Source organism: Danio rerio, chromosome 17 (genome assembly GCF_052040795.2).
Source record: "Danio rerio strain M-AB ecotype USA chromosome 17, GRCz13ab, whole genome shotgun sequence".
Classification (NCBI taxonomy): domain Eukaryota; kingdom Metazoa; phylum Chordata; class Actinopteri; order Cypriniformes; family Danionidae; genus Danio; species Danio rerio.
The window spans coordinates 6,796,917-6,824,352 of NC_141037.1; the positions used below are offsets into that span (position 1 = coordinate 6,796,917).

General features: G+C 39.0%; 1 protein-coding gene and 1 long non-coding RNA gene across 4 annotated transcripts in view; one reads left to right on the forward strand and one right to left on the reverse strand.

Moving 5' to 3' along the window:
• The window catches only part of rp1l1a (rp1 like 1a), a 56,537-nt gene extending 29,116 nt beyond the window's left edge, over nucleotides 1-27,421 (forward strand). For all 3 annotated transcript variants that reach the window (XM_087289689.1, XM_087289690.1, XM_087289688.1), the window contains exons 2-4: nucleotides 2,706-3,372; nucleotides 17,112-17,289; nucleotides 20,504-27,421. In XM_087289689.1, coding sequence (XP_087145815.1) covers nucleotides 2,728-3,372; nucleotides 17,112-17,289; nucleotides 20,504-26,880 — 7,200 coding nt within the window. In that variant the 5' untranslated portion in view covers nucleotides 2,706-2,727 and the 3' untranslated portion in view covers nucleotides 26,881-27,421. The remainder of the gene's footprint in view (nucleotides 1-2,705; nucleotides 3,373-17,111; nucleotides 17,290-20,503) is intronic.
• LOC141378508 (uncharacterized) overlaps nucleotides 1-27,436 on the reverse strand; it is an 842,893-nt gene that overhangs the window by 649,368 nt on the left and 166,089 nt on the right. The gene's annotated exons all lie outside the window — the stretch shown is intronic.

A 27,436-nucleotide genomic window follows, 5' to 3' on the forward strand; every position in this document is an offset into this window, starting at 1 on the left:
TTCCCACACACACTTATACACTTTGGCCAATTTAGAATTTTCAGTTCACCTGTAGTGCATGTCTTTGGACTGTGGGGGAAACACCAACATGGGAAATACATGCAAATTCCACATAGAAATGCCAACTGACCCAGCCGGGACTCGAACCAGCGACCTTGTTGCTGTGAGGCGACAGTGCAGTCACCGTGTCACCAAGGTCTTTTTACTAAACAGAATATATATATATTAATATATATATATTGCGATCTGAATATCATTTTGCAAGATGATTTATATCTCTAGATGAAATAATTAGTGATTTTATATTGATTGGTGTTACTTTGTAGAGGAGTATTTGCATAAAATACAACACAATTGAACTGATACAAATTAACAAGGGTTTTCTGTGGAATTTAACAGCATTGAGGCACAGAAACTCAATAATGATATATAAACCAACACTGTAATAGTGTGGAGAACATATGTCCAATGTAGGGCCCGTGGGCCAAAGCTGGCCCATTGTAACCTTTGATTTGGCCCACCATCCCATATGAAGAAAGAGTGAGAATGATGGAGAGGCGAATGCCTTCAAAAGAGATTGTCTTTTCTAATTCCACATAACCTTTTTTGTTTGTTTGTTTTATTGCTGAGCTACAAAAAAGCATGTTTCAATTAAATGCTGTAAATGAATCAGATTTTTAAAATGTAAACAGAGGACAATGCAGAAGACATCTGTGAGCAAATCAAGGCAAAAACTACTGTAACTCCTTTCTGTTATACTGTTGTACTCAGCTGGTTTGAGTTCTCTTCGTTTATCAGGCTTTACTGTGCTCAAATTGCTTCATTTACTCAAATGGATTAAGTTCACAGTACTCATTAGGATTACTTTTTGAGCTTAAATGGTTTGTTGCAATCGGTTTTGTCAAATGGTTTGAGTTACCTTAACTTTTTGGGTTTTACAGTGTAGAGTCTTCATTGTATAAATAATTAAATACAATTCATATTGGTTTATACAGTTGAAGTCAGAATTATTAGCCCCCCTTTGACTATTATTTTAAAAAACATTTCCCAAATGATGTTTAACAGAGCAAGGACATTTTCACAGTATGTCTGATAATATTTTTTCTTCTGGAGAAAGTCTTATTTGTTTTATTTTGGCTAGAATAAAAGCAGTTTTTAACTTTTTTAAACACCATTTTAAGGGCAAAATTATTTACTTGTATTATAATATAATACTTGTATTGTATTATATATATTAGGGTAATAACGTGTCTAATTACCCTAACCTGCCTAGTTAACCTAATTAACCTAGTTAAGCTTTTAAATGTCACTTTAAGCTGTATAGAAGTGTCTTGAAAAATATCTAGTCAAATAATATTTGCTGTCATCATGACAAAGATAAAATAAATCAGGTATTAGAGATGAGTTATTAAAACTATTATGTTTAGAAATGTGTTGAAAAAATCTCTCCGTTAAACAGAAATTGGGGGAAAAAATAAACAAGCGGTCTAATAATTCAGGGGGGCTAATTATTCTGACTTCAATTGTATATCTCTGTAACTGCTTGAATAGGCTAATTTTACAAATCGGCTCATATTAAAAATCCTCAAATTTAACCATTTTTAAAATCCATTCAGCCAATCTACAGGTCTGAAGCATAAATCATTGAATTGAATTAGACCATTAGCATCTGGCTTTAAAATCTCACTTTAAAATTAACAAAGACTTTCAGTATTTTTCCAATTACAGTCACAAAATATGAATTAAGAGAGAAATGTGATTAAATACAGATTCAAATAATGAAAAACCACAGATTATAATCAAAATATTCCACAATATAAGATCAATATTTCTTACTTAATTCTCCCAAAGCTAAATCCTATGCTATCCATACTTAAATGCTGATGAATAGGACGAAGTGAGATCCTTGAAAAAAATAAATAAATCACTAAATCAGAGATTTAGAAATGATAAAAGTCTCTAAAGGCAAAGTTCAGCAATACAAAATACACTGAAAAAAGTGTTGCATGCAAAACTGTTGCAATTTATTTGTGTTGAATTTAAACAAATGAAGTTTAATAATGTTCAACTTAATTTGTTTGTTTAAATTCAACACAAATAAATTGTTTACAACCACTGAACGTAAAAAAATTAGTAAATCCAAGGAATCATCTCTGAATATTTTAAATAAATAAATCTTCTTGATTATACTTCACCTTGTCGTCTCCCTCATTATGTTACATCCCTGAGCCAGGTGTAACACACACAGTTCATTTGTGTTGAGAAATCATGAAGGAAGTTAGTTAACTTATTTGTTTTGACAATTTCAGTGGATCGAACATAAAACAATTGAGTTGCCGCAGAATTCTGTTGTTTCAACTCATTTGAATAAGTACACTGTAAAAAATTAAATGACGGAAAGTCCTGACAGCATATGTTTTCTGGTCATTGTATTGTATTAAACTAAGTTTATCATGTTGTAACTTAATTTTATAGGTTACACACGCTGTTTTAAGTCAGTTTAACATAATATAAGTTCAATGGACTCAAAAGGTTAATTTGTATCAGCTAAAAGATTTAAGGCAACCAGAATTTTTTTTACAGTGCAGGTTAAAAAAACAGCCAACGTATTTTTTATTTTTTTGTTGAGTGTGTGTCAATAGTCAATACCGGTTGCAACTATTATAACTATTCATGTCCCAAACTCTTTTTTTTTTTTTTTGCAGTGTGATCTGATGTGGATGAGAGATGCAGAGGACGGCTCAAGGCTTTTTCGACGCTGATCCCCATTTCCACAATGAACCCTATCAGTTTCCTCATCCTCCAACATCATCTTTCGGCTCCATCGTGACTGCATCGAGTCCAGTCAAGAGAATTACTTTCTACAAGAGCGGCGACTCCCAGTTCAAAGGCGTCAAGATGGCCGTCCATAAACGCACCTTCAAATGCTTTGATGCCTTACTGGATGACCTTTCTCAAAAGGTTCCCCTGCCTTTCGGTGTACGTACCATCACAACGCCCAGGGGAACCCACAGCATTAAACATTTAGAGCAGTTCGAGGATGGAGGGTGTTATCTCTGCTCCGACCGCCGATATGTAAAACCAATCAACATGGAAGAAGTAGGAAAAAGGCAGGCGGTCTGGCACCACCATAGCCACCCAAATAACACCCGCCGAAAGCCGTCCCGACCTGATGAACCCCCATCAGGACACCAACACCACCATCATCGGCACCCCAAAAGGATTATTCTCGTGAAAAACAGTGACCCCGCTGTTCGCCGATCTATTATTCTGAGTCGACGAACCGCTCGCAGTCTTCGAGTCTTCACGGAGGAGATTTCAGAGCTCATGCAGTGTCACGTCAAGAGACTGTACACCCTGGAGGGGCGCAAGGTCAGGACTTTATTTCTTCAGCCAATCTTTAACACACAGCTAGTGTTTTTAAGCCAACAATAGACTTCTGGTGAATTTGATAAGGTTTCTTTTACAGCATCATTGTTGTAATGTAATTAAAATACAATCAGTTAAATAGACTTCATTATTCATTTAGTTGTTCAAGTTTAAAACGAGATTTGAGACCTTGTAAACGTAAGTGCCATCAGTAGCTGCAGGCTAGCACAAAAACATCATTGAGAATACTGGAGTAAAAAAGACATGACGGTGTAAGAACGGGTTTAAACCACAGCGGTTCGAACTGTGGTTTTGCCGAATGACTAAAAAGTAATCAGCATGATGGTAAAAAAACTGTACATTTCTAGTCAAACCATTCTTTTGCAATCTTACACCAAAAATGGAAACAAGGGCAAGATTAATAGCTATTAATGTGGGAGAGCGTTGCTTTTATGTGATTGTATTGCAATATGGAACTGTTACGCCCCGTGTGGCTCGGAGGATGAAAAAGGGCTTAACATAATTATGACTACCCAATATTTTAAGAATTCCCCTGAGATGTTAACTGCTATGAATCAACACAGACAACAACGTGGCAAAAAAGTGGTTAGGTTTTACAATAAAGATAAAGAAAATAATATTTAAATAACCCAAAGTACATTTACAAATATGTATAATAAATGCAAAAAGTAAACAAACATACCTGATGGAGGGAAGAAGAATAAGCGGTGCCAAATCAAAGAAAATAACAAATTAAACACCCTCTAACTAATCCCTCCCCTACCTCTAAATAACTAAAGAGAAATATGTAGACAATAATAAAAAACATCTTCAGCGTCACACGCCCCTTACTCAACTGCACTGACGGGAACAAATATACATATGGTAGCATCCGCTTCTAACCTAATGGAATAACAAAAAAAATCTGCTACGTGTGTGTAAAATGTAAGTCACGTGACATACTTCCATTCCACTTCCCTCTAGGTACTTTTAAATCACAAACTCTCTTTAAAGCGAACCAGAGCACAAGATAGGCACCAAAAGTTACACAAACAAACACAGCAGCAACATGGATCCCCCTCTCATCTCAGCTGAGTCATCACTGGAGCGTTTAAATAACACCCATCCTCTTCTGATTGGTCCACTCGGGAGAACTCACCCAATTGGAACACCTAGATTTTAGAAGTACAGGAGACAGCAAATAGAAACAGAAAGGGGAGGAGGGAACAACAGAGCACCACCCCCAGGCATGTAACAGGAACAAATAAATGTTGATGTTAAATCAAAAGTAATTCACAAATACTTGAAAATGAGATAATTTAATGACAATAACTCGCTATAGTTACAACTGAATTAATTACAAATAACTGTTTAAAATGATAAAACATGAAATGACAAAATTAAAGTTACCAGAGGTAGAAGGAGAGGCAAACGGAGGGAGACAAAGAGGCCTCAAAGAGGCAGAGAAGATAGACTCCAGAGGAGGAGAGGTGCAGAGCAGAGCAGAAGAGAGGGCCAGGAAAAGAGACGGAGCAGAGTTTTACACCTATTTTGTATCTTTCTTGACCATGTGACTACACCCCAAATGCTGAGACATTCAAACTGACCAATCAACATGTGAACACATCATAAAACCCCCAAAGTCCACACACCAGGCTCTGATCCTATCAATAGCCCCTTTCACACATACAGACCTGGGGCCTGTTTCAGAAAGCAGGTTAAGTTAAAACTCAGAGTAGTTTAACCCTGAAATGAGAGAAACTCTGGGTTTTCCGTTTCAAAATGGCAGGTTTGTTAAACTCGAGAAAGCAGGGTAAGTCAAGCCTGTTTCTGAAAGAGAGGTAACTTTAACTCAGAGTCAGTTACTGTGGTAACTTACTCTGTGAATCTAACCTGGTCCGGAGCAGGTTTTATTCTCTAAACTCTGAGTTTCTGTCAGTCTCCTCCCCTTTTTAAAGATGAAGCGTATTTCTCGCATTAGTCTTACGCCTCCACACACCTATTTTAGAGCTCATTTTGGAGATGTGCATAAAAACGATTGATGGAAACGTCATGATTCACAGAACTTTTGAAAATACGCATAATATAACATGTGCATAACTGAGTAGGTTAAACTTTTATTTGATAAGATGCACATAAACCACGAAGTGCACTTAACAAATTACAGTATTAAAAAATGGTTTGTTAGATATGATGATGAAAATGTGTGTGAAAGGACAAACCAGCTGACTGAGCACACTGCAGAACATCTTTAATGCTGTTTTAGTCATTCTAAAATGCCTTAACTGTTTCAGTATTAGTGTATATTATTAATTACCTCCGAGCGTCTGGAGCGTGTCAAGATCTCTGCGTCTGGCTTCAAACGCCCCCACGTGTTCATTGTGTGTCAATTGTCTTCTGAGGCGCAAGTACATTAATTAAATAAAAAATCATTGATGCAGCTTCTTCTACCGCAGTAATTCTGTTTTTACTGTTGATATTTGGCGCAAGTTAATCAGGAAGTGACGATTGTGTTCTCTTCGACTCTTTGGATAAAAACGCTGCTTTATTTTTAGGCGTTATTCCAGTTTTGCACAAATTTATGTAATAGCCTATATTTTGATGGAAACACAGCTATTGCCTACATTTTTGTCACATACAGAACAAAGTCACGTACGAGGGTTGTCCTTTTTTCATAAATAATTAGCTTAACCTTCGACATGCACTGTTACTAGATTGGGATTATTATTCTGTCTAAATTATTTTATTACTGCTTACCTTCTTAATGTTATATCAACCTCTATCACTTGATCAATAAAAAGGCAGACACATAACAAGTGCACTGTTAAATCTATTAAAACTGATAAAAGTGTATAAAAGTTTAGAAAAAAAGTATAAACGTCACACATTACTTTACTTATTTTATTATACTTAAAATGTTTAAATACTTAAAATTAAAAATTACGCATTAACTTGGGCAGCTGTTTTCCCACGCTGTCTCTTCTTCACTGATGGTTGCTTCATTTTAAATATATACACTCATATTTGCTATAACTTTGCATGAGCACATCAAGTTCAGCTGGAGAAAGAAATGCAGAAATGCTCTCTTTTTTAAGATGTTGCCATAGTCACTCGTAATATCTGCGCTCCATTGATAATGCCTTTTTATAGTCACGGTGCGCGCTTAACTCTGAGTTGGTCTACTCAAAGTTGATTGACCCAGCTCAGATCAGCTATTCTGAAACCGAAAACTCTGAGTTTTTAATCTCTCGGTAAATCAACTCAGAGTTCAAGTTTAAACTCCGAGTTGTTTGAACCTCCTTACTGAAACAGGCCCCTGGTTGTATGTGTGAACAGGTCCTTTTTGAAAATACCGGTAAATTCGTTCTGGCTATTTTCCGGAAAGAGAAGTTGTAACATTACCGGTAATTTGCCGGAATGCTGCGCTGTGTGAATGCAGAAGGAAGATTGCCGTAATAAGCGCGTGCACGTCTAGAACGTGCTGACGTGAGACGTCTGCTTTAGCCAATCACAACAGTCAGACACATTCACGTCCGCGCGGTTTATGAGAATAAAAGCCTTTGAATATTTTTCCAGACACATTTAGCTGCTAGAAGTTAGTCAGATCACGTTTATATGTTCTTCTTAATGCCAACTGTGTAAATAATCATCGATGAGATGCTTATGATAAGCCGTTGTTTGTTTACCTTCAAGCTTTGCGTGTGCCTGTGAAACAGCCTGTGAGCGTCTGCACACACACATATTATGAACATCTCGACATGCGAAAGTGATCCTGCGAAAGTTGTTCACAATATTGATCATCCACAGTTTGTAATTTAGTCAAATGTTTACAAATACAAGCGCAGCCGTTTAAAGCTCATTTGTGGTGAATGATGGCAGAATTTACCGGTATTTTGGAATGGATGTGTGAATGCTCTTTTCCGGAAAATTTCCGTAACGTCCTCGCCTGTGTGAACAGCGCTTTTTTGAATATACCGGTAAAGTCGTTCCGGAAATTTTCCGGATATTTACCGGTATCACTGTGTGAAAGGGGCTAGTATCTGCCTTTGTAGTCAGTATGGACTTTCTTTGATGAAAGACATGTTTTTCATGTAAACAAATGCATTTGCATATGAATTTAGCCTCTTACAATGGGGGAAAAGTAATTTAATGGAGTGCATCCTGTCCGATCTGAGACCCACTCTATACTGTATATCAATCAGGCAGTGAAGATCCCTGATTTCAATAAGAAATCAAAGAGTTTGTAATGCTCAACAGATGACCGGAAGCACTTGGACTTAAAAATATAAGTCTGTGTGCTCATAGTGTCAGGGTTCTGCCACTCTGGTCTTGTAAATTCTTGTTTTGGTGGCACAGCTCTGACACTACCCATGTCTGTTCCTGTTTCTGTCTCTGTGAGTGCGCGCGCCGTCGTGGGTGTACGCAGGGTGTACGCTCTGCGTCCCTCAGATGCGCGCGCTCTCGTACTAGTGTTTGTTCTGTCACAAGTGTGCCGCAAGCCTGCGTTTGAGTGAAGGTCTCGGTCGTTAGATCGCCCCCTGGAGGCTGGCTGCAGTACAAGTCATAAAGCCCGCCTCCTCCGTGTTAATGAAGGAGACTTGAGCCCAAATAAAAAAAATTATTACACTTGCAATAAAATGTCCCGAAAGATGGTTCTGGTCGATTAAGGCACTGGTTATTGTGCTGAAATAGGTGCAGATCTTCATTTTTGTAAACAGTTTGTTTTTAGCAGTAATTTAATGCTGGGCGTGTCATCGTGATTGACAGCTGTGATTGACAGTTTCTCAAAGCGCGGCGTCTGAGCTTCGGCAGAAGACTGAAGTGTTATTATTCGATTTCTGTGTTATTTTACCATGATAAAATGAGTTCAGCAGTAAACTACAGTTTCTGACATACATGATCTGGTGGAACACTGTTTATTCGCTAAGTTCAGGGCTTTTTTCGGGCTTTATTAGTTTGCTGATACACGCCTAACCACCCAGATAGCAAAACACAGTTCCGGCTAGATTCTCGCCTGCCGGAGACTTATCTCTTAGAGCTCAGACTGACTAATGTTACCTCTGCTGGACCTACTCCGGATGCCTGGACTCACTGCCCGATTCCAGCCCGAGTCAATCGAGCCAGATGCAGCGGCCGAGCGAGCCGGCGCTGCCGCATGCGAGCCGGAATCAGCCCGCGACGCCGCGAGTAGGTTATGCGCTGCGGTCCGGAGCTGGCGCGATTGAATATATAAAACCCTCATATTTGTTAACGTTATTACATCCATTTGTGTTGATATGACAGCAAACGCATGCTGAGAAGTTCGGGGGGCGTGGTTGATTTTACATAAAGCGTTTGGTTGAAAGCTCGCGGCTCCTCCTCTGGCTCCATCAGACAGTCCTTCTGCGCATGACAAGGCTCCAATTTCAGCAGTCTTTTGCGACAGTTTGTGCACGTCAAGCAGGCGTTTTGCCCTCAAGGCGTTCAATGGGAAAAAGGGCTGTCGCGTCGTCCATATTTTTTACAGTCATTGTTCTGTCAGCATCGCGCTGCTTTATTCTCGGCGCCTCCGTCTAGTTGGTTTCAGTTTTGGTTGGCGCTGAGATGAAGCATGCGTTGCTTATGTGTGAGCGCACTGTAAGGTGATTATCTATCGTGTACTCGTGTCTTGCGTCTCTTGTTGAAGCACGTGGCTCGGCGTTTACATTGTGGTCACGTGCTTTTGTCGTGTGCTTTAGTGTTGTGCTCGTCTTGTCATGAACATGCGGTTAATGAGTTCTCTCATTGGCTGCATGTTCTGGTCCTGTTTTATGTGAGCGCATGGCTTGTGTTGTCTCTCTGTGTCATGCGCTCTCCTATCTATTGTCTAGTCCCACCCTCCTTGTTAACTCATTATCAGTTTGTCATGTTCACCTGTGTGTCAATTTACTTTTGCTTTATAATCCCCTCATGTTTTCAGTCCTGTGCCAGTTCGTCGTCGTTATTTCCATGTCCTGTGCTATCCAGTCCTGTTTGTCCTGCCAGCCCATCCAAGTTTGTTTGAGTGTTTGTTTTATAGTTATGTTTTTCCCCCTCGGGGTGGTTTTTGTTTTATTTTTATTAATAAATACCATCTTATGTTGCATTTGTGTCCTCACTCCCTCATCCTTCCTGAAACACATACCTCATTAGCTGGGTCAAGTATTTTAGGATGAAGGTGTCAAGTCGGGACAGAACTGCAAGCTTTGGGGAATAAAATTAGCTAGCTTTTAGTCTATGTATAGTTCACCTAAAAACATTTACCTAATCCTCATGTTGTTCCTCACGCATATGATGCGTTTTCTGCTGTAAAGTACAAAAGGAGCAATTACGTACCGTGCATGTGGGAAGTATTGATAGCGCTTCACTTTTTCCACTTTTTTTATGTTACAGCCTTATTCCAAGATTAATTAAATTCATTTATTTCCTTAAAACTCTACACACAATACCCCATAATAACAATGTGACAACACAGTTTTTGAAATTGTTGCAAATTTATTAAAAATAAATAAAACTGAAAAACCACACGTACATCAGTATTGACAGCCTTTGCCGAGAAGCTCTAAACTGAGCTCAGGTACATTCTGTTTCCACTGATCAATCTTGAGATGTTTCAGCAGCTTCATTGAGTTCACCTGTGGTCAATTCAGTTGATTGGACATGATTTGAAGAGGCATACACCTGTCTATAGAAGGTCCCAGGGTTGACAGTGCATGTCAAAGCACAAACCAAGCATGAAGACAAAGGAATTGTCTGTAGACCTCCGAGACAGGATTGTCTCGAGTCACAAGGCTGGGGAAGGTTACAGATGGAGTGGAGTGGCTTCACAACAACTCGGTGAATGTCCTTGAGTGGCCCAGCCAGAGCCCAGATCTGAATCCTATTGAACATCTCTGGAGAGATCTGAAAATGTCTGTACACCGTCGCTTCCCATCAAACACGATAGAGCTTGAGAGGTACTGCAAAGGGGAATGGGCAAACATTTCCAAAGACAGGTGTGCCAAGCTTGTGGTTGAGAATACTGATGTACAGGTTATTTTTAATAAATTTGCAGCAATTTCAAAAATTCATTTTTCACATTGTCATTATGGGTTTATTGTGTGTAGAATTTGAGGAAAAAAATAAATGTATTCCATTTTGAAATAAAGCTGTACCATAAAGAAATGTGGAAAAAAGTGAAGCGCTAAGATGTGTGTGGCTGTGTGTGTGTGTGTGTTTGTGTTTTGTCATGTCGTGTGTGTGTGTGTGTGCGTGCGTGCGTGCGTGTGTGTGTGTGTGTGTGTTTTGAGATGCTCTTTATGTCGTGTGTGTGTGTGTGTGTGTATCTGTGTGTGTGTTTTGAGATTCCCTTTATGTTGTGTGTGTATTTTGAGATGCTCTATTTTATGTGTGTGTGTGTGCGTGCGTGTGTGTGTTTTGAGATGCTCTTCATGTCATGTGTCTGTGTGTGTGTGTGTGTGTGTGTCTGTCTGTGTGTGTGTTTTGAGATTCCCTTTATGTTGTGTGTGTATTTTGAGATGCTCTATTTTATGTGTGTGTGTGCGTGCGTGTGTGTGTGTGTTTTGAGATGCTCTTCATGTCGTGTGTGTGTGTGTGTGTGTGTCTGTCTGTGTGTGTGTTTTGAGATTCCCTTTATGTTGTGTGTGTATTTTGAGATGCTCTATTTTATGTGTGTGTGTGCGTGCGTGTGTGTGTGTTTTGAGATGCTCTTCATGTCGTGTGTGTGTGTGTGTGTGTGTGTGTCTGTCTGTGTGTGTGTTTTGAGATTCCCTTTATGTTGTAAATTTTGCATATTTTGAGATGCTCTTTATTTCGTGTGTGTGTGTGTGTGTGTGTGTTTTGAGATGCTCTTCATGTCGTGTGTCTGTGTGTGTGTGTGTGTGTGTGTGCGTGCGCGTGTGTGTTTTGTCATGTTCTGTGTGTGTGTGTGTGTGTGTGTGTGTGTGTGTGTGTGTGCGCGTGCGTGCGTTTGGCGTGTCTGTGTGTGTGTGTTTTGAGATTCCCTTTATGTTGTGTGTGTATTTTGAGATGCTTTTTATTTTGTGTGTGTGTGTGTGGCTGTGTGTGTGTGTGTGTGTGTGTGTGTGTGTGTGTGTGTGTGTGTGTGTGTGTGTGTATGTGTGTGTGTGTACAGTTGAAATCAGAAGAGGGAAGATTTATCAACACATTTCTAAATATCATAGTTTTAATAACTCATCTCTAATAACTGATTTATTTTCTCTTTGTCATGATGACAGTAAATAATATTTGACTAGATATTTTTCAGGACACTTCTATACAGCTTAAAGTGACATTTAAAGGCGAAACTAGGTTAACAAAGGGGGGCTAATAATTCTGACTTTAACTGTATATATATATAGACCTTTCTCTTGGAAAGCAAAATTACCCATTATGCTTTGCGTTTATGCGCAAGGAGAATGCTAAGAACTTCTGGTCGGCAGCTGATGCGTATAAACAGTCACATTTTGACAGCTTTAAATTTATAGTTTTAATTCATTTTACATGCTTTAATCATCTTTGAACTAATACTGTTGTTGATCGGCACCACCTCCTAGACTGGTTTTTTTTTAAAAAATGTGATTTAATAGGATGAAAAACAGCTGCTGTGAGGCATTTTCCCCTCGTTGTCGGACGGAATCTTCTGCAGTTTAAATGAAGCCTCGTCATCGCTTAAGTCAACATTTTCTCTTTCTTTCAAATATAAAACCAACCTAAACAAATGCAAATCACCAAAATGTTTGACACACACACATTGCCTGTACTGACACACTGATTTAAAAACTGTGACAAAGTAAAAATAAAGTGACGTTTTGAAATGACAGAAAAACACACATTGTCGTAAATTTTACACACGAAATGAAACATTAACGGCTCACGATTAGAACCAACAGCAAATCAGCCAGCAGAGGATCAGTGACTTTTTTTTTTTGGTCATTTTTGTAAATTGCATGACTTACATACCTCTTAAGTTTCATGCCAGTACTCTGGTTTGCTCTATGATGCAGTGAAGTATTGTGTGTGTGTGTGTGTGTGTGTGTGTGTGTGTGTGTGTGTGTGTGTGTGTGTGTGTGTGTGTGTGTATGTTGAAGAGCCTCTGAGCTAACAGCTGACAGGCCAGGGAAACACATACACACACACTGTATTTCTGTTGCCAGACACAAGAACTAAGAGAACGTTTTTCTCTCGCGCTTGAACCACATTTGAGATTATAACAGCTTTAACACACTCCTTTTAAAGTTGTGTTTCACCAAAACACTTCGTAATCCACTCAAAACGCTATTGAAACCCATTTTCAGAGCACAAATTACCTATTGTTAATACTGTAAACGGAAGTTCTAAACATTCTACCGGAAGGCGCTGGCCGATATGGCGCCCTCCATGCAGCAGCCAGGAATAAGGTCTATAACATATTTGTCACATAACCAGCAATCTGTTCCTTAAAGATCGCTGGCATACTACACGTCATTCATGAACTACATATCCCAGCATGCCTTTGCACAAACCAGTCACCATTAATCACACACAGCTGAATATCGTCATCATCAATTGTTTGGACTATTTATACACATTGCACACACCAGTCAAGGCGGAATCTTTGTTTGTCAGTACCTGTATGGTTTCTGTGAGTGTCGTCCTGTTTAGTTTTTCTAGTTATGTTTTGATGATTGTTTCGTAACGTTTTGTACTTTGATCATCGCTTTGTTTTTGCATTTTTCGATGCCCTTCATGATACCTGAGTTCTTGTTTTTTGACCTCATTTGATTTTGCCTGCACGAATAATAGTGTTGGGCAAAGCGAGGCTTCGTGAAACACTGAAACTATCGAAGCAAACGTGTGGAAGCTTCGAAACGTTTCAAAACACCACTCCACGGTGACACCTAGTGGTCATTTTTTTGTATTTCACTGAAACAGCTTCTGCAAAGAACAGTTGAGCAAATTGAGGTATGAAACCCCACTTTGTAGCTTTGATTCAGCAAATGGTTTAGTCGAGCGGTTAAAGTTCGTGATCACCATGCTGTGACAATGGGTTCGAATCCAGACTGACACAGTTATTTTGAAATGCTTTAATACCAGTTGGTAATGCTTTGGTATTGTATCGTTTTGTTTCAACATTGCTCTGACATACGAATAAACACTTTGTAAATAAATTTGTATTGTTTTATTCATAAAACAGAGTTGTTGCTAGATCAGATACATTTGTGGCCAGAAGTTAACAATAATTGTTTATATTATTAATTAAATTTCCCATTGTATTTTATTAACGTCTATCCAAAAGCTAAACCCATCACAGTACTGTAAAAATATGAATTATTGTTTTACGGTGTTACAAAAAGGATGCTAAATTGATGGCATATCTGCAGCTTTATCCTATCTAGGCTACACCATAAAACAGTAACATGATTAAAATTCATAAAATCATGATTTTGAAGTATTTGGACTAGTCGGGATTCGAACCCAAAATAAATTTTAAGCTCAGTATCAATGAGTACACGCACGGTCCACCAGGCCATACGAATCAAAGTCAAGAAGATGATCATGCCAGTCAAATGCAGATTCTCCGGATCTTGAAACGCCTCTGAAATGATCAATGCTTTGAATCGATTTAGTCACGTGACCAAGTGTTTCGAAACACTTCAGTCACGTGACCTGGGTATTTCGGATCATGCTTCGGTGCAGTGTTTCGAAACACTTGCGCTTCAGGATCTCGACACTGTGTCGGAAAGTCAGTTTCACGTCAGCCATCCCTAACGAATAATCTTTTTCATTAAAAAATGCATTTGGATCCAACCTCTTGTCTTCGCTCCCTTGACATCCGGTGACACATATTATTAATTATTGGCTGGCTCAGGCTTTTTCTTTAAGGGGCATTCTACCAGAAACGTACATTAACTCTCCCTGAAATAAATACATTGAATAAAAAGTATTTCATTTCAAAAAAGTGTCTTAAATGCACTGATGGTTGACCAGATAGCAGACAGTAATCGGCCCGAGCTCGGCTGCCCTCCGGCGCATCCGGCTCCGACTCGGCATCGGCGAGTGTTATCCAGGCTGAGTGCGGCCCGCAGCTCGCTCGCGCGCATGCGGTTGTGATGCGGCTGTAAAGCACTGGCCATATCAACCATATCCGGCCCGAGTCTGTCTATAGAGTCCTGGCCGCTTCTGGCAAGGACTCGGCTGATGGCAACTGATTAAGTTCTTATTTTATCTAGTAATCTGTTAGCTCCACGTTTAATGATAATTTGAGAAAAAAAATCATTGTACGATAGCAAAAAAAACAAAGAATATTTAGTGTGGATGGTCGCAATGTTTAGACACAAACAAAACAATATTATTTATAAATAGATTATACATGTCATCTAGAGAAAAACGATGTAAAATTCGCTTATTTTTGAGATAGCACGCTCCTGTGCTGACTGTTTTTTTTTTTAAAGCAGATTTCTGAGAGTTGTTATGTAAAAGAATGTTTTTAATTTGGTTCTCAGGTTTTCGTTTTTATTGAAAATAACACTACAAATGTACAAACCCTGCCCTTGTCCTTGTCCTCAGTCCAATTGAACCTACAATATACAGCCTGAGTAGTTTTGTAATGCTGCAAACTATTATTTAGGAAAAAATACTTCAGAAACAGCAAGTTTAGGTTGTTATCATTCACATCAATTGATCAAGAACATGAAATTATAAACAAACTCAACAAATAAATACTACAAATACATTTACAATTGTCCCCGTCTGTCAGTCTCATTTGCATTAAATTGAACGAAAAATGTGTGCAATACACAAAGCGACATCATTTGATGGAGAAGCTGACAGTGATCAAGGATGTCTTCTGTCATTGAACTGCACGATTTTATGCTTGTTTTTGTATAATTTTTTTGAGGACGACAAGCAAAGGGTCAAGCCCTGTCACATTTTTTATAAGTGAAAATGTACGTTTCTGGTAGAATGTTCCTTAAATACTATGTGAAATCAGTATTTCATTTTTTGTGTGTGTGTGTCATATACATATTTACATATAATAACTTTAACAACATATAGAGTTTTGATCATTAAAGAGTTTCATAATGCTAAAAATCAGTCATTAATAAGGATATTCACTTCAGTCAGGTGTTGATGTAAGGAGTGTTGTGTTTAATAAGTTATAAAGGATTTGGAGCATACAAATCCTTCATTTTTAAAGATACTCAAGTTCAATGATTTGGTTAAATTAAAAACAGCACAGTTTATGTTTAAAGCTAGGAATAAATTACATTAAAAATGCATACAAAAGTTTTTTTGAAGAAAGACAAGGGGGATATAACCTGAGAGAAGAACTACATTTTAGGAGATTGAAAACAAGGACAACTTTAAAAAGTTTGTGTATTTCTGTCTGTGGTGTGAAATTATGGAACAGTCTAGATCAGACTCTCAAACAATGTCAGCATAATAATCAGTGTAAAAAGTTGAATAATTATTTATTATTAAAGCAATATAAAGATGAAGGTGATTGAAAAAGGATTAAATGAGGTATGATGAAACTTTAATTAATGAATATTTGCAGTACTGTTTTTTTTTTTTTTGGGGGGGGGGGGGGGGTGTTACAAAATGTAAAGGTACAAATGGATTTAAACATATAATATGTCAAAGATGCCAAAAGGATAAAGTATGTCTCATGTAAAAAAAGAGATGAGTAAAAGAAGAAATAAGTTTAAGTAATAGACAAATGAAGTATGTGGTAATGGGGTGGCAAAATAATAAGCTTGTGCTTCATCCCACTCTATTTTCGACTATGTTAAAATGTATTTTTTGTTAATGATTTTTATTTATGTATGATATTTTTGATCGAAAATAAATAAATAAATCAAATAAAAGTAACTAGTTATGTAACGAAATTTCTTATCTGCTGAAAAAGTCAAGTAAGGCATTGCTTTTAATTTGTAGGCAATTACGGTTATTTAATTAATTACTAATACTTGCCTTAAATACTGTAAATAAATTCAACAGTTTTGTATAAATCGATTCCGATAAGCAGTGTACTTCTGTTTATAATTTGCGTAATAATCCTATTTTTTAACTTAATTGGGTTAAAATTATCAAAATGACTGGAAAGATTAAGAAGTTTTTATAACATTGCATATTTTGAGACAGATATTGTTTCATTTATATGAAGTATTACATTTTAAAGTTAAGCTAAAATGCACTGCGATTTAAAGAATTAACATTAAAAATGTGTTTTTACTGACTATGCATTGAGATTTATAAAAAATTCAGGTCACACTTTACAATAAGGTTAATGTTAATTAATGCATTTACAAACATGAACAAACAATGAACAATACATTCACTACTGTATTTGTTCATGTTAGTTAACGTTAGTCAATGAAAATACAGTAGTTCATTGTTTGTTCATGTTAACTCATGGTGCATTAACTAATGTTAACAAGCATGGACTTTAATGTTAATAATGCATTAGTAAATGTTCAATTATGATTAATAAATGCTGTACATGTGTTGTTCATGATTAGTTCATGTTATTAAATGCATTAACTAATGAACCTTATTGTAAAGTGTTACCGAAATTCATGGAATTAGATTGCTTATTGAGTAATGACTTTTCAGACAAAGTATTTAGATTTGTAATTACATACTTATTTGAAGCAACTTAACCGAAACTGGATTATAGAAAGTAGCTGTTTATAGACAGTAAGCATGAGTGTATCTGACTCATTGTTTGTTTTTTTGCCTCGTTTATTCACCCCTGTCCTTAGATCGACAGTATTCAGAGTCTGATGCAGTGTCCCAGTGTGCTGGTCTGTGTGGGTCGAGAACCATTCAGGCCGTTGCTCGTTGAAAGCTTGAAGAAACTCTCAGATGAAAAGCTTCCTGGAGTGGGCACGAGGTCACACTCCAGCGTCTGCAGTGAAGGCCATGAAAGCAAAAAGAATGGTAAATATTTTCTCTCACTGTGCGCACAGTTTAAGTTAATTACCGTTTACCTTCATTTGTTTTAGGTGAGTCATTATAGTGATTAACAACCTATCCTCCCACATGTCCCTAATAATAGACTGAAGATAAAACAAACACCAGCTTAAATGTTGTGAATGCCTAGTCTTAATGCATATGCATTATCAACCCAGCGGGCACCTTGATGACAAAATGACATCAAATAAACGCCAAAAACACGTTAAAAATGCAAATTGATTTGATGTTAAAACCTTGATGTCTATTTGACATCCACACATTGATCATACCTGTCAACATTGGGATGTGAATATAAGGGATACGCCCACCATAATAAGGGAGACCCCCCCTAAAAAATCCCCCAAATTACTAAATATGCTCATTTGGAGCCGTTTCATTGTAAATAAACAGTTAAACGGGCAGTAAAATGTTTTAATATCATTATTTACTAACGAAAAAATAAATAGTATACATTAGCAAGAAAAAAATTAGCAAACAGTTCAGCTTATAATATTATCAGCTATATTAAAGAAATAGAATCAAGTTATCACATCTCATTAATCTTTTCTTCACTGTATAACTCGCACATTCTGAATAAAGAGCAACGAATGAATCTTATTTATTTGGATTTTATGTTTGATTACATTAAATAACAGAGATGTCACTTTAAATATGCACACATCTAACGTTATAATGAAAGCATGTGCTTGCTTTCCTAACTTTTTATGCTCATTTAAGACAAAATCAGTTGTGTTTGAAAAAAAAACCCTACCAAGATCTACATCCTTAAGGCTCCTACACACCGGGACATTTTTCGTTTGCGTTTATCGTCAGCGTTTTACGAGACATTTTTCCGTATTCAAACCCAATCGCTGTTCACTGGCGTCGAGCTGAAGAGTATGCAAAATAACTCCTTGACGTTAGATGGCGCTACACAACTTTAAGCTTCTGACACCCGCTTATAACACAGAAGAAGAGGAGGCGAGGAAGTTCACACGCTTGTTATTAAAGTTACTGGTTGACTTGGAACAAGCATAGATGGTTCAAGCAGCAGCTCCAGCTCTAGCGATGAAGAAATGATTATTGTTCACAAGAGCAATAAGCAACGTTCACATCGCCTCTGGGCATCTTCTTCAATGTGCGCTCACATTGACAGTTTTGCGCTTGAGCGCCTCCAAGTGCTGTTTACTGTAACTTCAGCAGCTCCGTGCACGTGAACAAAAGTGCCGATCTGATTGGTGGAGAAGGTTTTGACGCGGCGCATCAAAACAAAAACAAAAACAAAAACCAGCATGAGGCGTTTTTTTTTTTAAATGACGCTTTTGTGCCTGCCGTTTTGCGCGTTGGTGTGCACGATCACATTGTCACCTTTTATTTAGTCTCGAGGCGTTAAACGTCAACGGAAAACGGGAGCAAAAAACGTCTCGGTGTGCACAGGCCTTTAGATATTATTATTATTATTATTATTATTATTATTATTATATGTATATGTCTGTTCAAACAAGCACCCAAAACCCAGACTTTCGCTCCACTTCAAATCGCGTGTACAGAAACGGAAACATCGTCTATTTATCACTATGGAGTGCATCAGCTGACAGTCACGCACCACTGTATAACTGTTTTGAGGATTGTATAGAAGGGGTGACGGCACCTGTAATAAAAGGGAATAAGGCAATCCCACCGTTTTTATATATATTTCAATGTGTTTTCATGCCTAAACCAAACAAAAGCACAGAACAGACTCACATTTAAAAGCAAGGGGCAGCCCCTGGTGGTTTGGCGGTATGGGTTGCGTATAGGGAGGATCGGTTCTTTAAAGTTTATTGGCACCCTTCAGAGAAACATTGAAAATACGGGAGAAATACTGGAAAACACCTTTACATGTTGATAGCGGGATAGAACTGCAAAATACGGGAGAATCCCCGGAAAAACAGGAGGGTTGACAGGTTGACAGGTATGAAATGAATGTCCTGTTGACCACCAAAATAATGAGAATAAAAAGCACTAAAATAGAAGAACGGTTTTATTCATCTAATAGCTTCAACTCTAAATTTCACGAACTATAACTAATGCAAATCCATTTATTTCAGTTGAATATTGGCATTAAAAAAACACATCAAAATCGGAATTGGGACAGTCCATTATTTTTTGTTTTTCTGACACCAGTGTTACTAGCTGACAGCCGGCAGCTAGCTCTCTGCAACTCTCACATGGCCGCCCACTGAAGCTAAGCAGGGCTGTGCCCGGTCAGTACCTGGATGGGAGACCACATGGGAAAGTTAGGTTGCTGCTGGAAATGTGGTTAGTAAGACCAGCAGGGGGCACTCAACCTGCCATCTGTGTGGGTCCTAACACCTCCAGTATATCAATTGGGACTTTATATTCTATAGCAGGGGTTCCCAAACTTAACAAAACCCCCAAAATAATAATTCCATTGACTCGCAACCCCCACCTTTCTGGGTGGTGGTTATAAATATACAAATGTTGCACACACAACAATATGCCTATATATATGAGCACAAGAATATAGAAAAAAAATCCTAAAATATTTTTTTAAAGTCTATAAATATATTTTTATAGTCATTTATTAATTTATTTAAATAAAATATCAACCTTCCCTGTGGGCACATTGTTTAAAGCACAAGTCTATTCTTGTATTTTTATCTTCTGTGGATTATAGATAAAATATGGTAATTTTAATAGTTTAATAAAATTTATTTGACTTTTGAATACCACCAAGCGACCCCCTGTCATTGTCCCGTGACCCCCCCCATGGGGTCCCGACCCCCATTTGGGAACCACTGCTTTATAGCACCGTCTTTCGGATGAGACGTTAAACCGAGGTTTTGACTCTCTGTGGTCGGTAAAAATCCCAGAATAACCTTCGAAAAAGAGTAGGGGTTTAACCCCAACATCCTGGCCAAATTTGCCCACTGTCCTCTGTCCATGATGACCTCCTAAACATTCTAACCATTGATGAGGAGACCCCCCCCCCAAAGATGTGTAAAGAGCTTTGAGTGTCCAATGTAAGGAATTATTATTATTACATGCTAATTTGGTGTCAATTGACATCAAAAACGAGTCAGAAATGTAAATCGATTTGATATCATGTTGACATTGAAGTGCCCCCTGGGAAGCCTGTTTCAAATTTGTAGTTTTATTTGCATGTTGAACATATGTCGTTTTATTTCTTTAACAGTCAACTTTGGGCTGGAGACCAAGAAAAGCATTATCCATCCAAGATCCGACTCCAGTAATCGATCTACAAGATTCTCTCTTTCTTCAGAAAAGTCCTACCAGAATGGATTATGCACGACACCAGGACAGTCTGGTTGCGTCAGCACCTGTCCTTATGTTAAAGAAGTCGTCATGAACGATGACATCGAGAAGAGAGTGCTTGTTAACAAAGACGGCAGCCTTTCTGTGGAGATGAAAGTTCGCTTTCGGCTTTTCAATGATGAGACCCTCCAATGGTCCACCGAGATCAAGAAATCATCAATGAAAGTGAACGAATCTGTAAAAGACACTGAATATCTTCAAGCTAAAGCCGAGTATTCAGACCCAGACTCTGTTTGTGCATCTGAGGCTGAGGAAGCTTTCGCAACGAAGAAGCATCTTGAGGAAACACTTTGTCAGAACTGTTGCAACCATTGCCAAGAATATGACATTTGGAAAAACCCAATGCATAAAGAGCAGGGTGCCAGCAAGTCCCCCAGTTCCAGTGGATCATCTCAGAAAATTACATGCAAAAAGTCATCTGTGGATAGCACACGCACAATTTCCCGCTCCAGCGGGGAGTACGTGGAGCATGTGGTTGAGAAGGCCTCATGCTTTCAGGAGACGATGGAGGAAGGGGACACTAGAGTGGAATACTGTTCAACAAGTCATTGCTGCAGCCGAAGTGAAGTATCCTCAGCTGGCGTCACGTCAAAGAGCAAGAAATCATACGAGGACGGCTGCGGGAGTCAAGCTAAAAATAAATGCTCTCATACGGACATCACAGAAGCAGAAATCTCTCCAACGCCACATTGTGAGCTAATTAAGATCACGGGAGAGCGTCCGATTTCTGCGGTCAGCAACTCCTCCAAAGTGCTTGAGTCTTTGAAGGAAGATCAGGATGATGATTATGATGACCTTCCACCGAGTGTCTCCAGAGCTTCAAACTGGTCTCAAAGTTGCCACCCGGAGAGTGATTATCAACCAAAATGTGCTCGTTGTCGTGGTCTCCAAAGTTCACCGCAATCTTATTTGTCTCCCAGACCTCCAAGTAAAGAATCGAGCACTGCAATTCATTCACTGAAGGTTAAAAAGCATAAAACTAGTTTTGCAGCTCCAGTTGATGGAGAATGCATGAGCACGACATCTCCAGTTTCAAAAGTGTCCCCTATGTGCAATGCATGTCAGTGTGGAGCCATAAGTTCGGTGGCATCTGGTCAGGAGCAGTTGTTTGAGAAAGGAGCTTGTCGTATCATTTCCAGACAAAGCCAAGCATCTTGTACGTCTAGAGGCCAAGCAAACACCCCTAGATCCAATGCATTAGATGCTCTTGAGAAATGTGATGATGCTGGAAAAACAAGTGTCACATCAGGTGTCCCAAAAAGATCTGGTCAGTCTGGTGGATGTTCATGCTGTGGTAAGAGTAAAGGATTCAATGGGAATGTAGAAGAAGATGAACCAGAGAAAGTTGATTCCATATTGTCAAAAAAATCTGTTGCATGCACTTCAAATGTGCTTGAAATCTCTGACCCTGTTAATAATGCATCAGACGGGGAAGCCACACGGGAACGCTCTCGGTCTAAAATTTCAAATGCATCTTCTACTTCAAAAATCTCAAAGAAATCCAACTGCTCTGCTCATGAAAGGTGTTCTGCTGGGAGATCATTAAAATCTGAACGTAATGAAGGAGAGAGTGTCAAAGAAAGAACCAAAAGTGCCATGTCAGCAAAGTCAGACTGCATTATTTCACAGAGAGAGCCCACGCCAGCCTTGGTCCTGACAAAAACGGATAATGCTGAAGAAGAAAGCCAAGAAAGAGCTGTCAGCCCAATGTCTGCCCATTCAAATCTCTCAGCTGCATCGAAGACATCCTACAAATCAATATCTGGACATTCAGAGAAAGCTAAAACACCTAGAATGTGTAGTCCAAACGATGTAGAGGAAGTGCCATTGAAGTTGATTAATTCTCAGGGTGATGAACCAGAAAGTGCTGCAAGTCCAAATCCGACCTTGCCAGATAATCATTATGAGCAAGACACAGAGCTTCCTCATGATGTGAGATCAGCTAGTGCCATGTCTATTAAGTCAAACCAATCTTCACAGCATCCATCAAAAGACTCAAAGAGGTCTGTCAAATCTTGTTGTGAGTTACAAGGCAAAAGTCCCGATGTTCTGTGTGAGTTGAAAACTGAGGAAAGGCAATGCCGTCCACTGTCAAACTGCTCAAAAACATCAGTAAAGTCGAATGAATCTTCAAAACATTCCCAAGCAGAGGCTAAATCCCAGGAAAGAGTTCCCAGCGCAATGTCTGCTAAAACAAATGCTTCTAAAAGATCTTGTAGGTCCTGCAGATCAAACCACAACATTCCAGAAACCACAGTTACCTCAGTATTAAATGATGCAACACCCGATGAATGTGCAACTCCAACAAACAAGTCAAAAAGAGCCACCAGCCCGATGTCTCAGACCTCAGAAAAGTCTAATGCTTGTTCTGAAAGATCCATCAAATCTGAGACACAGAAAACAACACTGAATGCCTTAACTGTGACCTCACCGTTGCCTAGGAAAAAGCGGTCTCCATCTCCTAGGTCAACCCACAATAGTAAAAGCAAGAAGACTGATAGCAGAGCAGCAAGTGGCATGTCAGAAAACTCGAATGTGTCCCGAAGATCTGGCAAATGTAATTGTCTTTGCTCCTCAAATGGTGATTTGAAAGAGAAATTAAAGGAAGATGCCAAAGATGTATCTGGTTTTCCTGACAAGATCCCTTCGGATTCAACTCTTATAAATAATATTAAATCCTCAGATAATCAGTTTGATGAGCCTGTAAGCCCTACATCCACAGCTTCGGTCTCTCTTGGGTTAGGAGAGGATCAGAAAGGTGATGACTTTGATGACCAATCAACAAGTGGCATGTCAGAGGATGGTGGGAATAGGTTGCATGAAGTAAATGGAGTCGATGCAGAGGAAAGGCCTAAGACAGAAGCGTCTGTGAACTCCCATCATAAGTCTCCCGTTCAAGCCCTCTTGCTTGTCTCAGCTGAAAGCGTCATGTCAGCAGAATTGAAGAAGAGCAAGTCGGGGAGCCAGTTAAATGAAAACAATATCAGAGTGCCCTCCACTTTGTCACTGTCATCTTCACGAAGTAAGTCACCCTCGAGACTTTCTCCAGGAAGTGCTAAAAATACAGCTATGAAAGAGAGAGACTGCAAAGCTGTCAACAACACCAACCATGCAGAAAGGAGTGAAGCATCTTCAAAACATGAGCAAAGCGAAAGAGCTGCTGGAAAAGTCACACCAGCAAGTGAGTGTTTAGACTCTTCAAAAGCCTCTGAATGTTCAGTGAAGTCCAAAAATGGGCAAAGTATTAGAGAGACTGATAAAAGATCAAAACATTCTTCCCATTGTTTGGAAATGAACGGACTAGATATCAATTCTAACAGAGACCTTGATGATGGTATGGTTAAATCTCTTAAAGCATCCACATCAGACAAAAGATCTGTGAAAAATGATGCATCCAGGCCAAATTCAGCAGGGAAGTCTGACATTTCCCAAAGTCTACCACTGGAGATGCCAAACAAGAAAAAAGCATCAGTCAAGCATCCTGATTCCTCAAGCGAAAGTGTTTTATCTCGAGCACTCTCAGCTGCAGATCTGTTGAGAGAGATCGTTGGCAGTGCGAGACCAGTCAGTAGAGGATCAAAGTCTGTTGCCTCCAGCAAAAATGTCGACAAGGTTGAAAATAAAAGCCAAAAAAGCAGCAGAAGCAAACCCAGCCACTCTTCAGAGCACAACACTAAGGAATTGATGCCATCATGTTTGCCAAATGCTTCCCCTACAGAAGTCGTGAACGACTGGCTTAGAAACATTCCCATTGGTGGCTATGTTTATGAAATGGACGTTGAACATACTGAACGTGAAGCTGGTGAGAACGCCTCCCAAAGGGACAAAAGTGAGGCACCAGAAAGCATAATGGAGGTTGAGGAACCTAATGAGAATCCCACAGGAGAGAATCATGTTCAGCAGGAGACCAATGATGTTGAGATACAAGCATGCGATGAAAAAGCACAACTGGAAATGTGTGAAATGGATCACAATCCTAAAACATTAGCCAACCAAGACAGTTTACAAAAGCAGTGTGATTCTTCAGTTCAGGTCATGAAGGTTTTACTCGGTCCAAAACTAGACCGATCCAGTAGTTTACCTGAAGTTTCCCCAGTGTATGGCAGAAAATTAAGCCAGTCTGCTCAAGGGCTTTTGGACTGCCTAGCAAACTTAAGATTGATTGATTCAGACTCTAAAGATGAAAAGCATCGTAAATACAATGAAGTTATGATGATCCTACAGTCGCTCTGGCTCCAAAAGCCCATCGAGGATGAACATATAAAACAAAATGCAAAGGTAAACCAATCTGAGGATGAGTTTAACCTGCGGTATTCATCAGGCGTTGATGTAAATAGTGGTTCCACCAGCTCATTTAAAGGTGAAAAAATAGAGACCTCACAGGGCACAATACCACCAATTGAAAAGCAAGAGATTTCAAGGAATGATAAAGATGATGAAGAAGATGAGGTTAAGTTTACAGAATGTTTAGATTCATCCAAAATCATCCCAGATCCGGTAACTCCAGACATCGCAGAACGAACACAGGGAAGTCCAGTAAACACACGACAGGATGATGACCAGGAAAATGATGTAACTCAAGAAGATGTTTCAAGTTCCGAGAATAAGAATGAATCCGATCAAACGCCACAAACGACTTCTTACAAGAGCTCTGGGAATGAGAGTTACACGATGAAATCTCCAGAAAACACAAGCTCAGGAACTCCGCCGTCTGTTCAGAAAGCTACGCTCACTAAAAGAGTTTCACAAGACCCAGATCCTGTTTGGGTCCTGAGCTTGTTAAAAAAGCTAGAAAAGCAGTTCATGCTGCATTACACCGACGCCATGGCGGAGTTTAAAGTGAGGTGGGATTTAGATGACAATGAGATGCTTAATACAATGATAAGCGAACTGAAAGAGGAAGTACACAAACGTATTCAATCAAGTATTAACCGAGAGCTGCAAAAAATCCAAAGCCGCACTGGCAGAGGTCCGAGACCTCCAGGAAATGCACTTTCGAGAGAGTCTACTGCTCAAACCGAGCAACGACGCAAGCGTCTTCGGGTCATGCGCAATAAGTCCATCTTGACAAGGAGTGATGAAGATTACACTGCATCAGGAACTGAAAACAGCGATCAGCGCAGTGATGATGAATACTGCCCATGCGATGCATGCATAAAAAAGAAATTGGCATCCAGAGCAGCCCAGCGAGCTCAAGCTTTGAGTTTTGCTCCAGTTATAATGGAGTTTGATCTGCGGAAAATTTTGCAAATGAAAAAGGACCCTGTCGAACCCTCGCAATCAAAGCCTGAAGAACAATGCACGGCTTGCCAAGTTGAAAATAACTTGGAAGTTGTTCATGAAGAGGTAGAGGAGGTCAATGATGATACTAGAGGACGTGATGTTAAAATGGCAGATCAAGAAGAGACAGATGATGCTGACAATGCAATCGACGCAACTTTAGACTCTGAGAAAAAAGATCAGAACGACGAGGAAGCAAATGATAAGTCTGACGATGTAGATGATGGTCAAAATGAGAAAGAAGCTGAGCCCGCAAAAGAAGAAATGGGTGTGAATGATACGGGAGATGACGAAAATGAGGAAGAAGGAGACTTGGATGAAGAAGACATGGAAAAAGAAGCATGTACAGAACATGCACCAAATATTGAAAATAGTGATTCGACTGCACAGAAAATGACAGAAAGTGCTGAGGAAACCGAAGCAGTTGACAAACAGACTACAGAAGACCAATCTACAGAAGAAGTAGAAGAGTCAAATAAAGATGATACACCTGAAACTACTGAAGGTGAAACACCAAATGAGGAGTCAACCATTGAGAAGAACGCAGATGGGACGTCAGACACAGGACAAGATGATGAAACCGGCAAGATGCCAAAGGTAAAGATCGAGATGGAGGTCAGAGAAAGTGTAGAACATGAAGACAAATCTAGCTCCGTTGAGGAACAGAATGAAACCGATGACGCACTAGCAAAACAGGCGACGAAAACGTCAACAGAATCTCAACAAGGATCTATGGAGAACTGCACAGCGCAAGCTAAACTGAAAGATCTTCAGAGTTTCATGGAAAGTCTTGAAAGTCATGGAGACAGTGTGGTGATTACTAAACAACCACCATACAAAGAGCCACACGAAGCAGCAAACCAAAAGGACATGTGCAACGGCTTGACTGAGTGGCAAGTGTCTCCTAAAATGAACATCCGGGCCAATAAACAAAAGAATCAGAAGAATGGACACTAACGTTATGGAAGAGTTTTAATATTTTTCGCATAAAGCACTTTATTTTGATGGCTGAGTTCAGAGACATTTAAAGAACTAAGAGAAACTTTCAAGAGATTTCAAAACTGTATATTTTACAATTCTGTAGTCGAGTTATTGCTTTAACTGAGGTAAAAAAGACTTTTATCAGTTCATGTACACAGGAAGAAAAAAAAGCATACATTCCAGGTCTCAGAGTCACAAAATTATAAACGTTTTACAGATAAACACCAAAACTCAGGGTGCTGAACATTGTTATTATTTAAATGCATTGTGATTATAATAACCTCGAACAAGGTTAGCATTGCATTACATTGAGCTGAAATGCTAAATGACACGATTATAACTCAGAATGTGTATTTGCAGTTGTGTTAGATTATGGGGTGTTATTCCAATTTATATAAGTCATTCAGTGCTGACTGTATATTTGAAAGCTTTCTAAAGGCACTTAAAGCATCTTTGACCAAGGTTGGTTGTATGTTGCTATTGTATCGTAATATTAATAAATGCTCATCTCTGAGAATCTCACTTTTTTGGT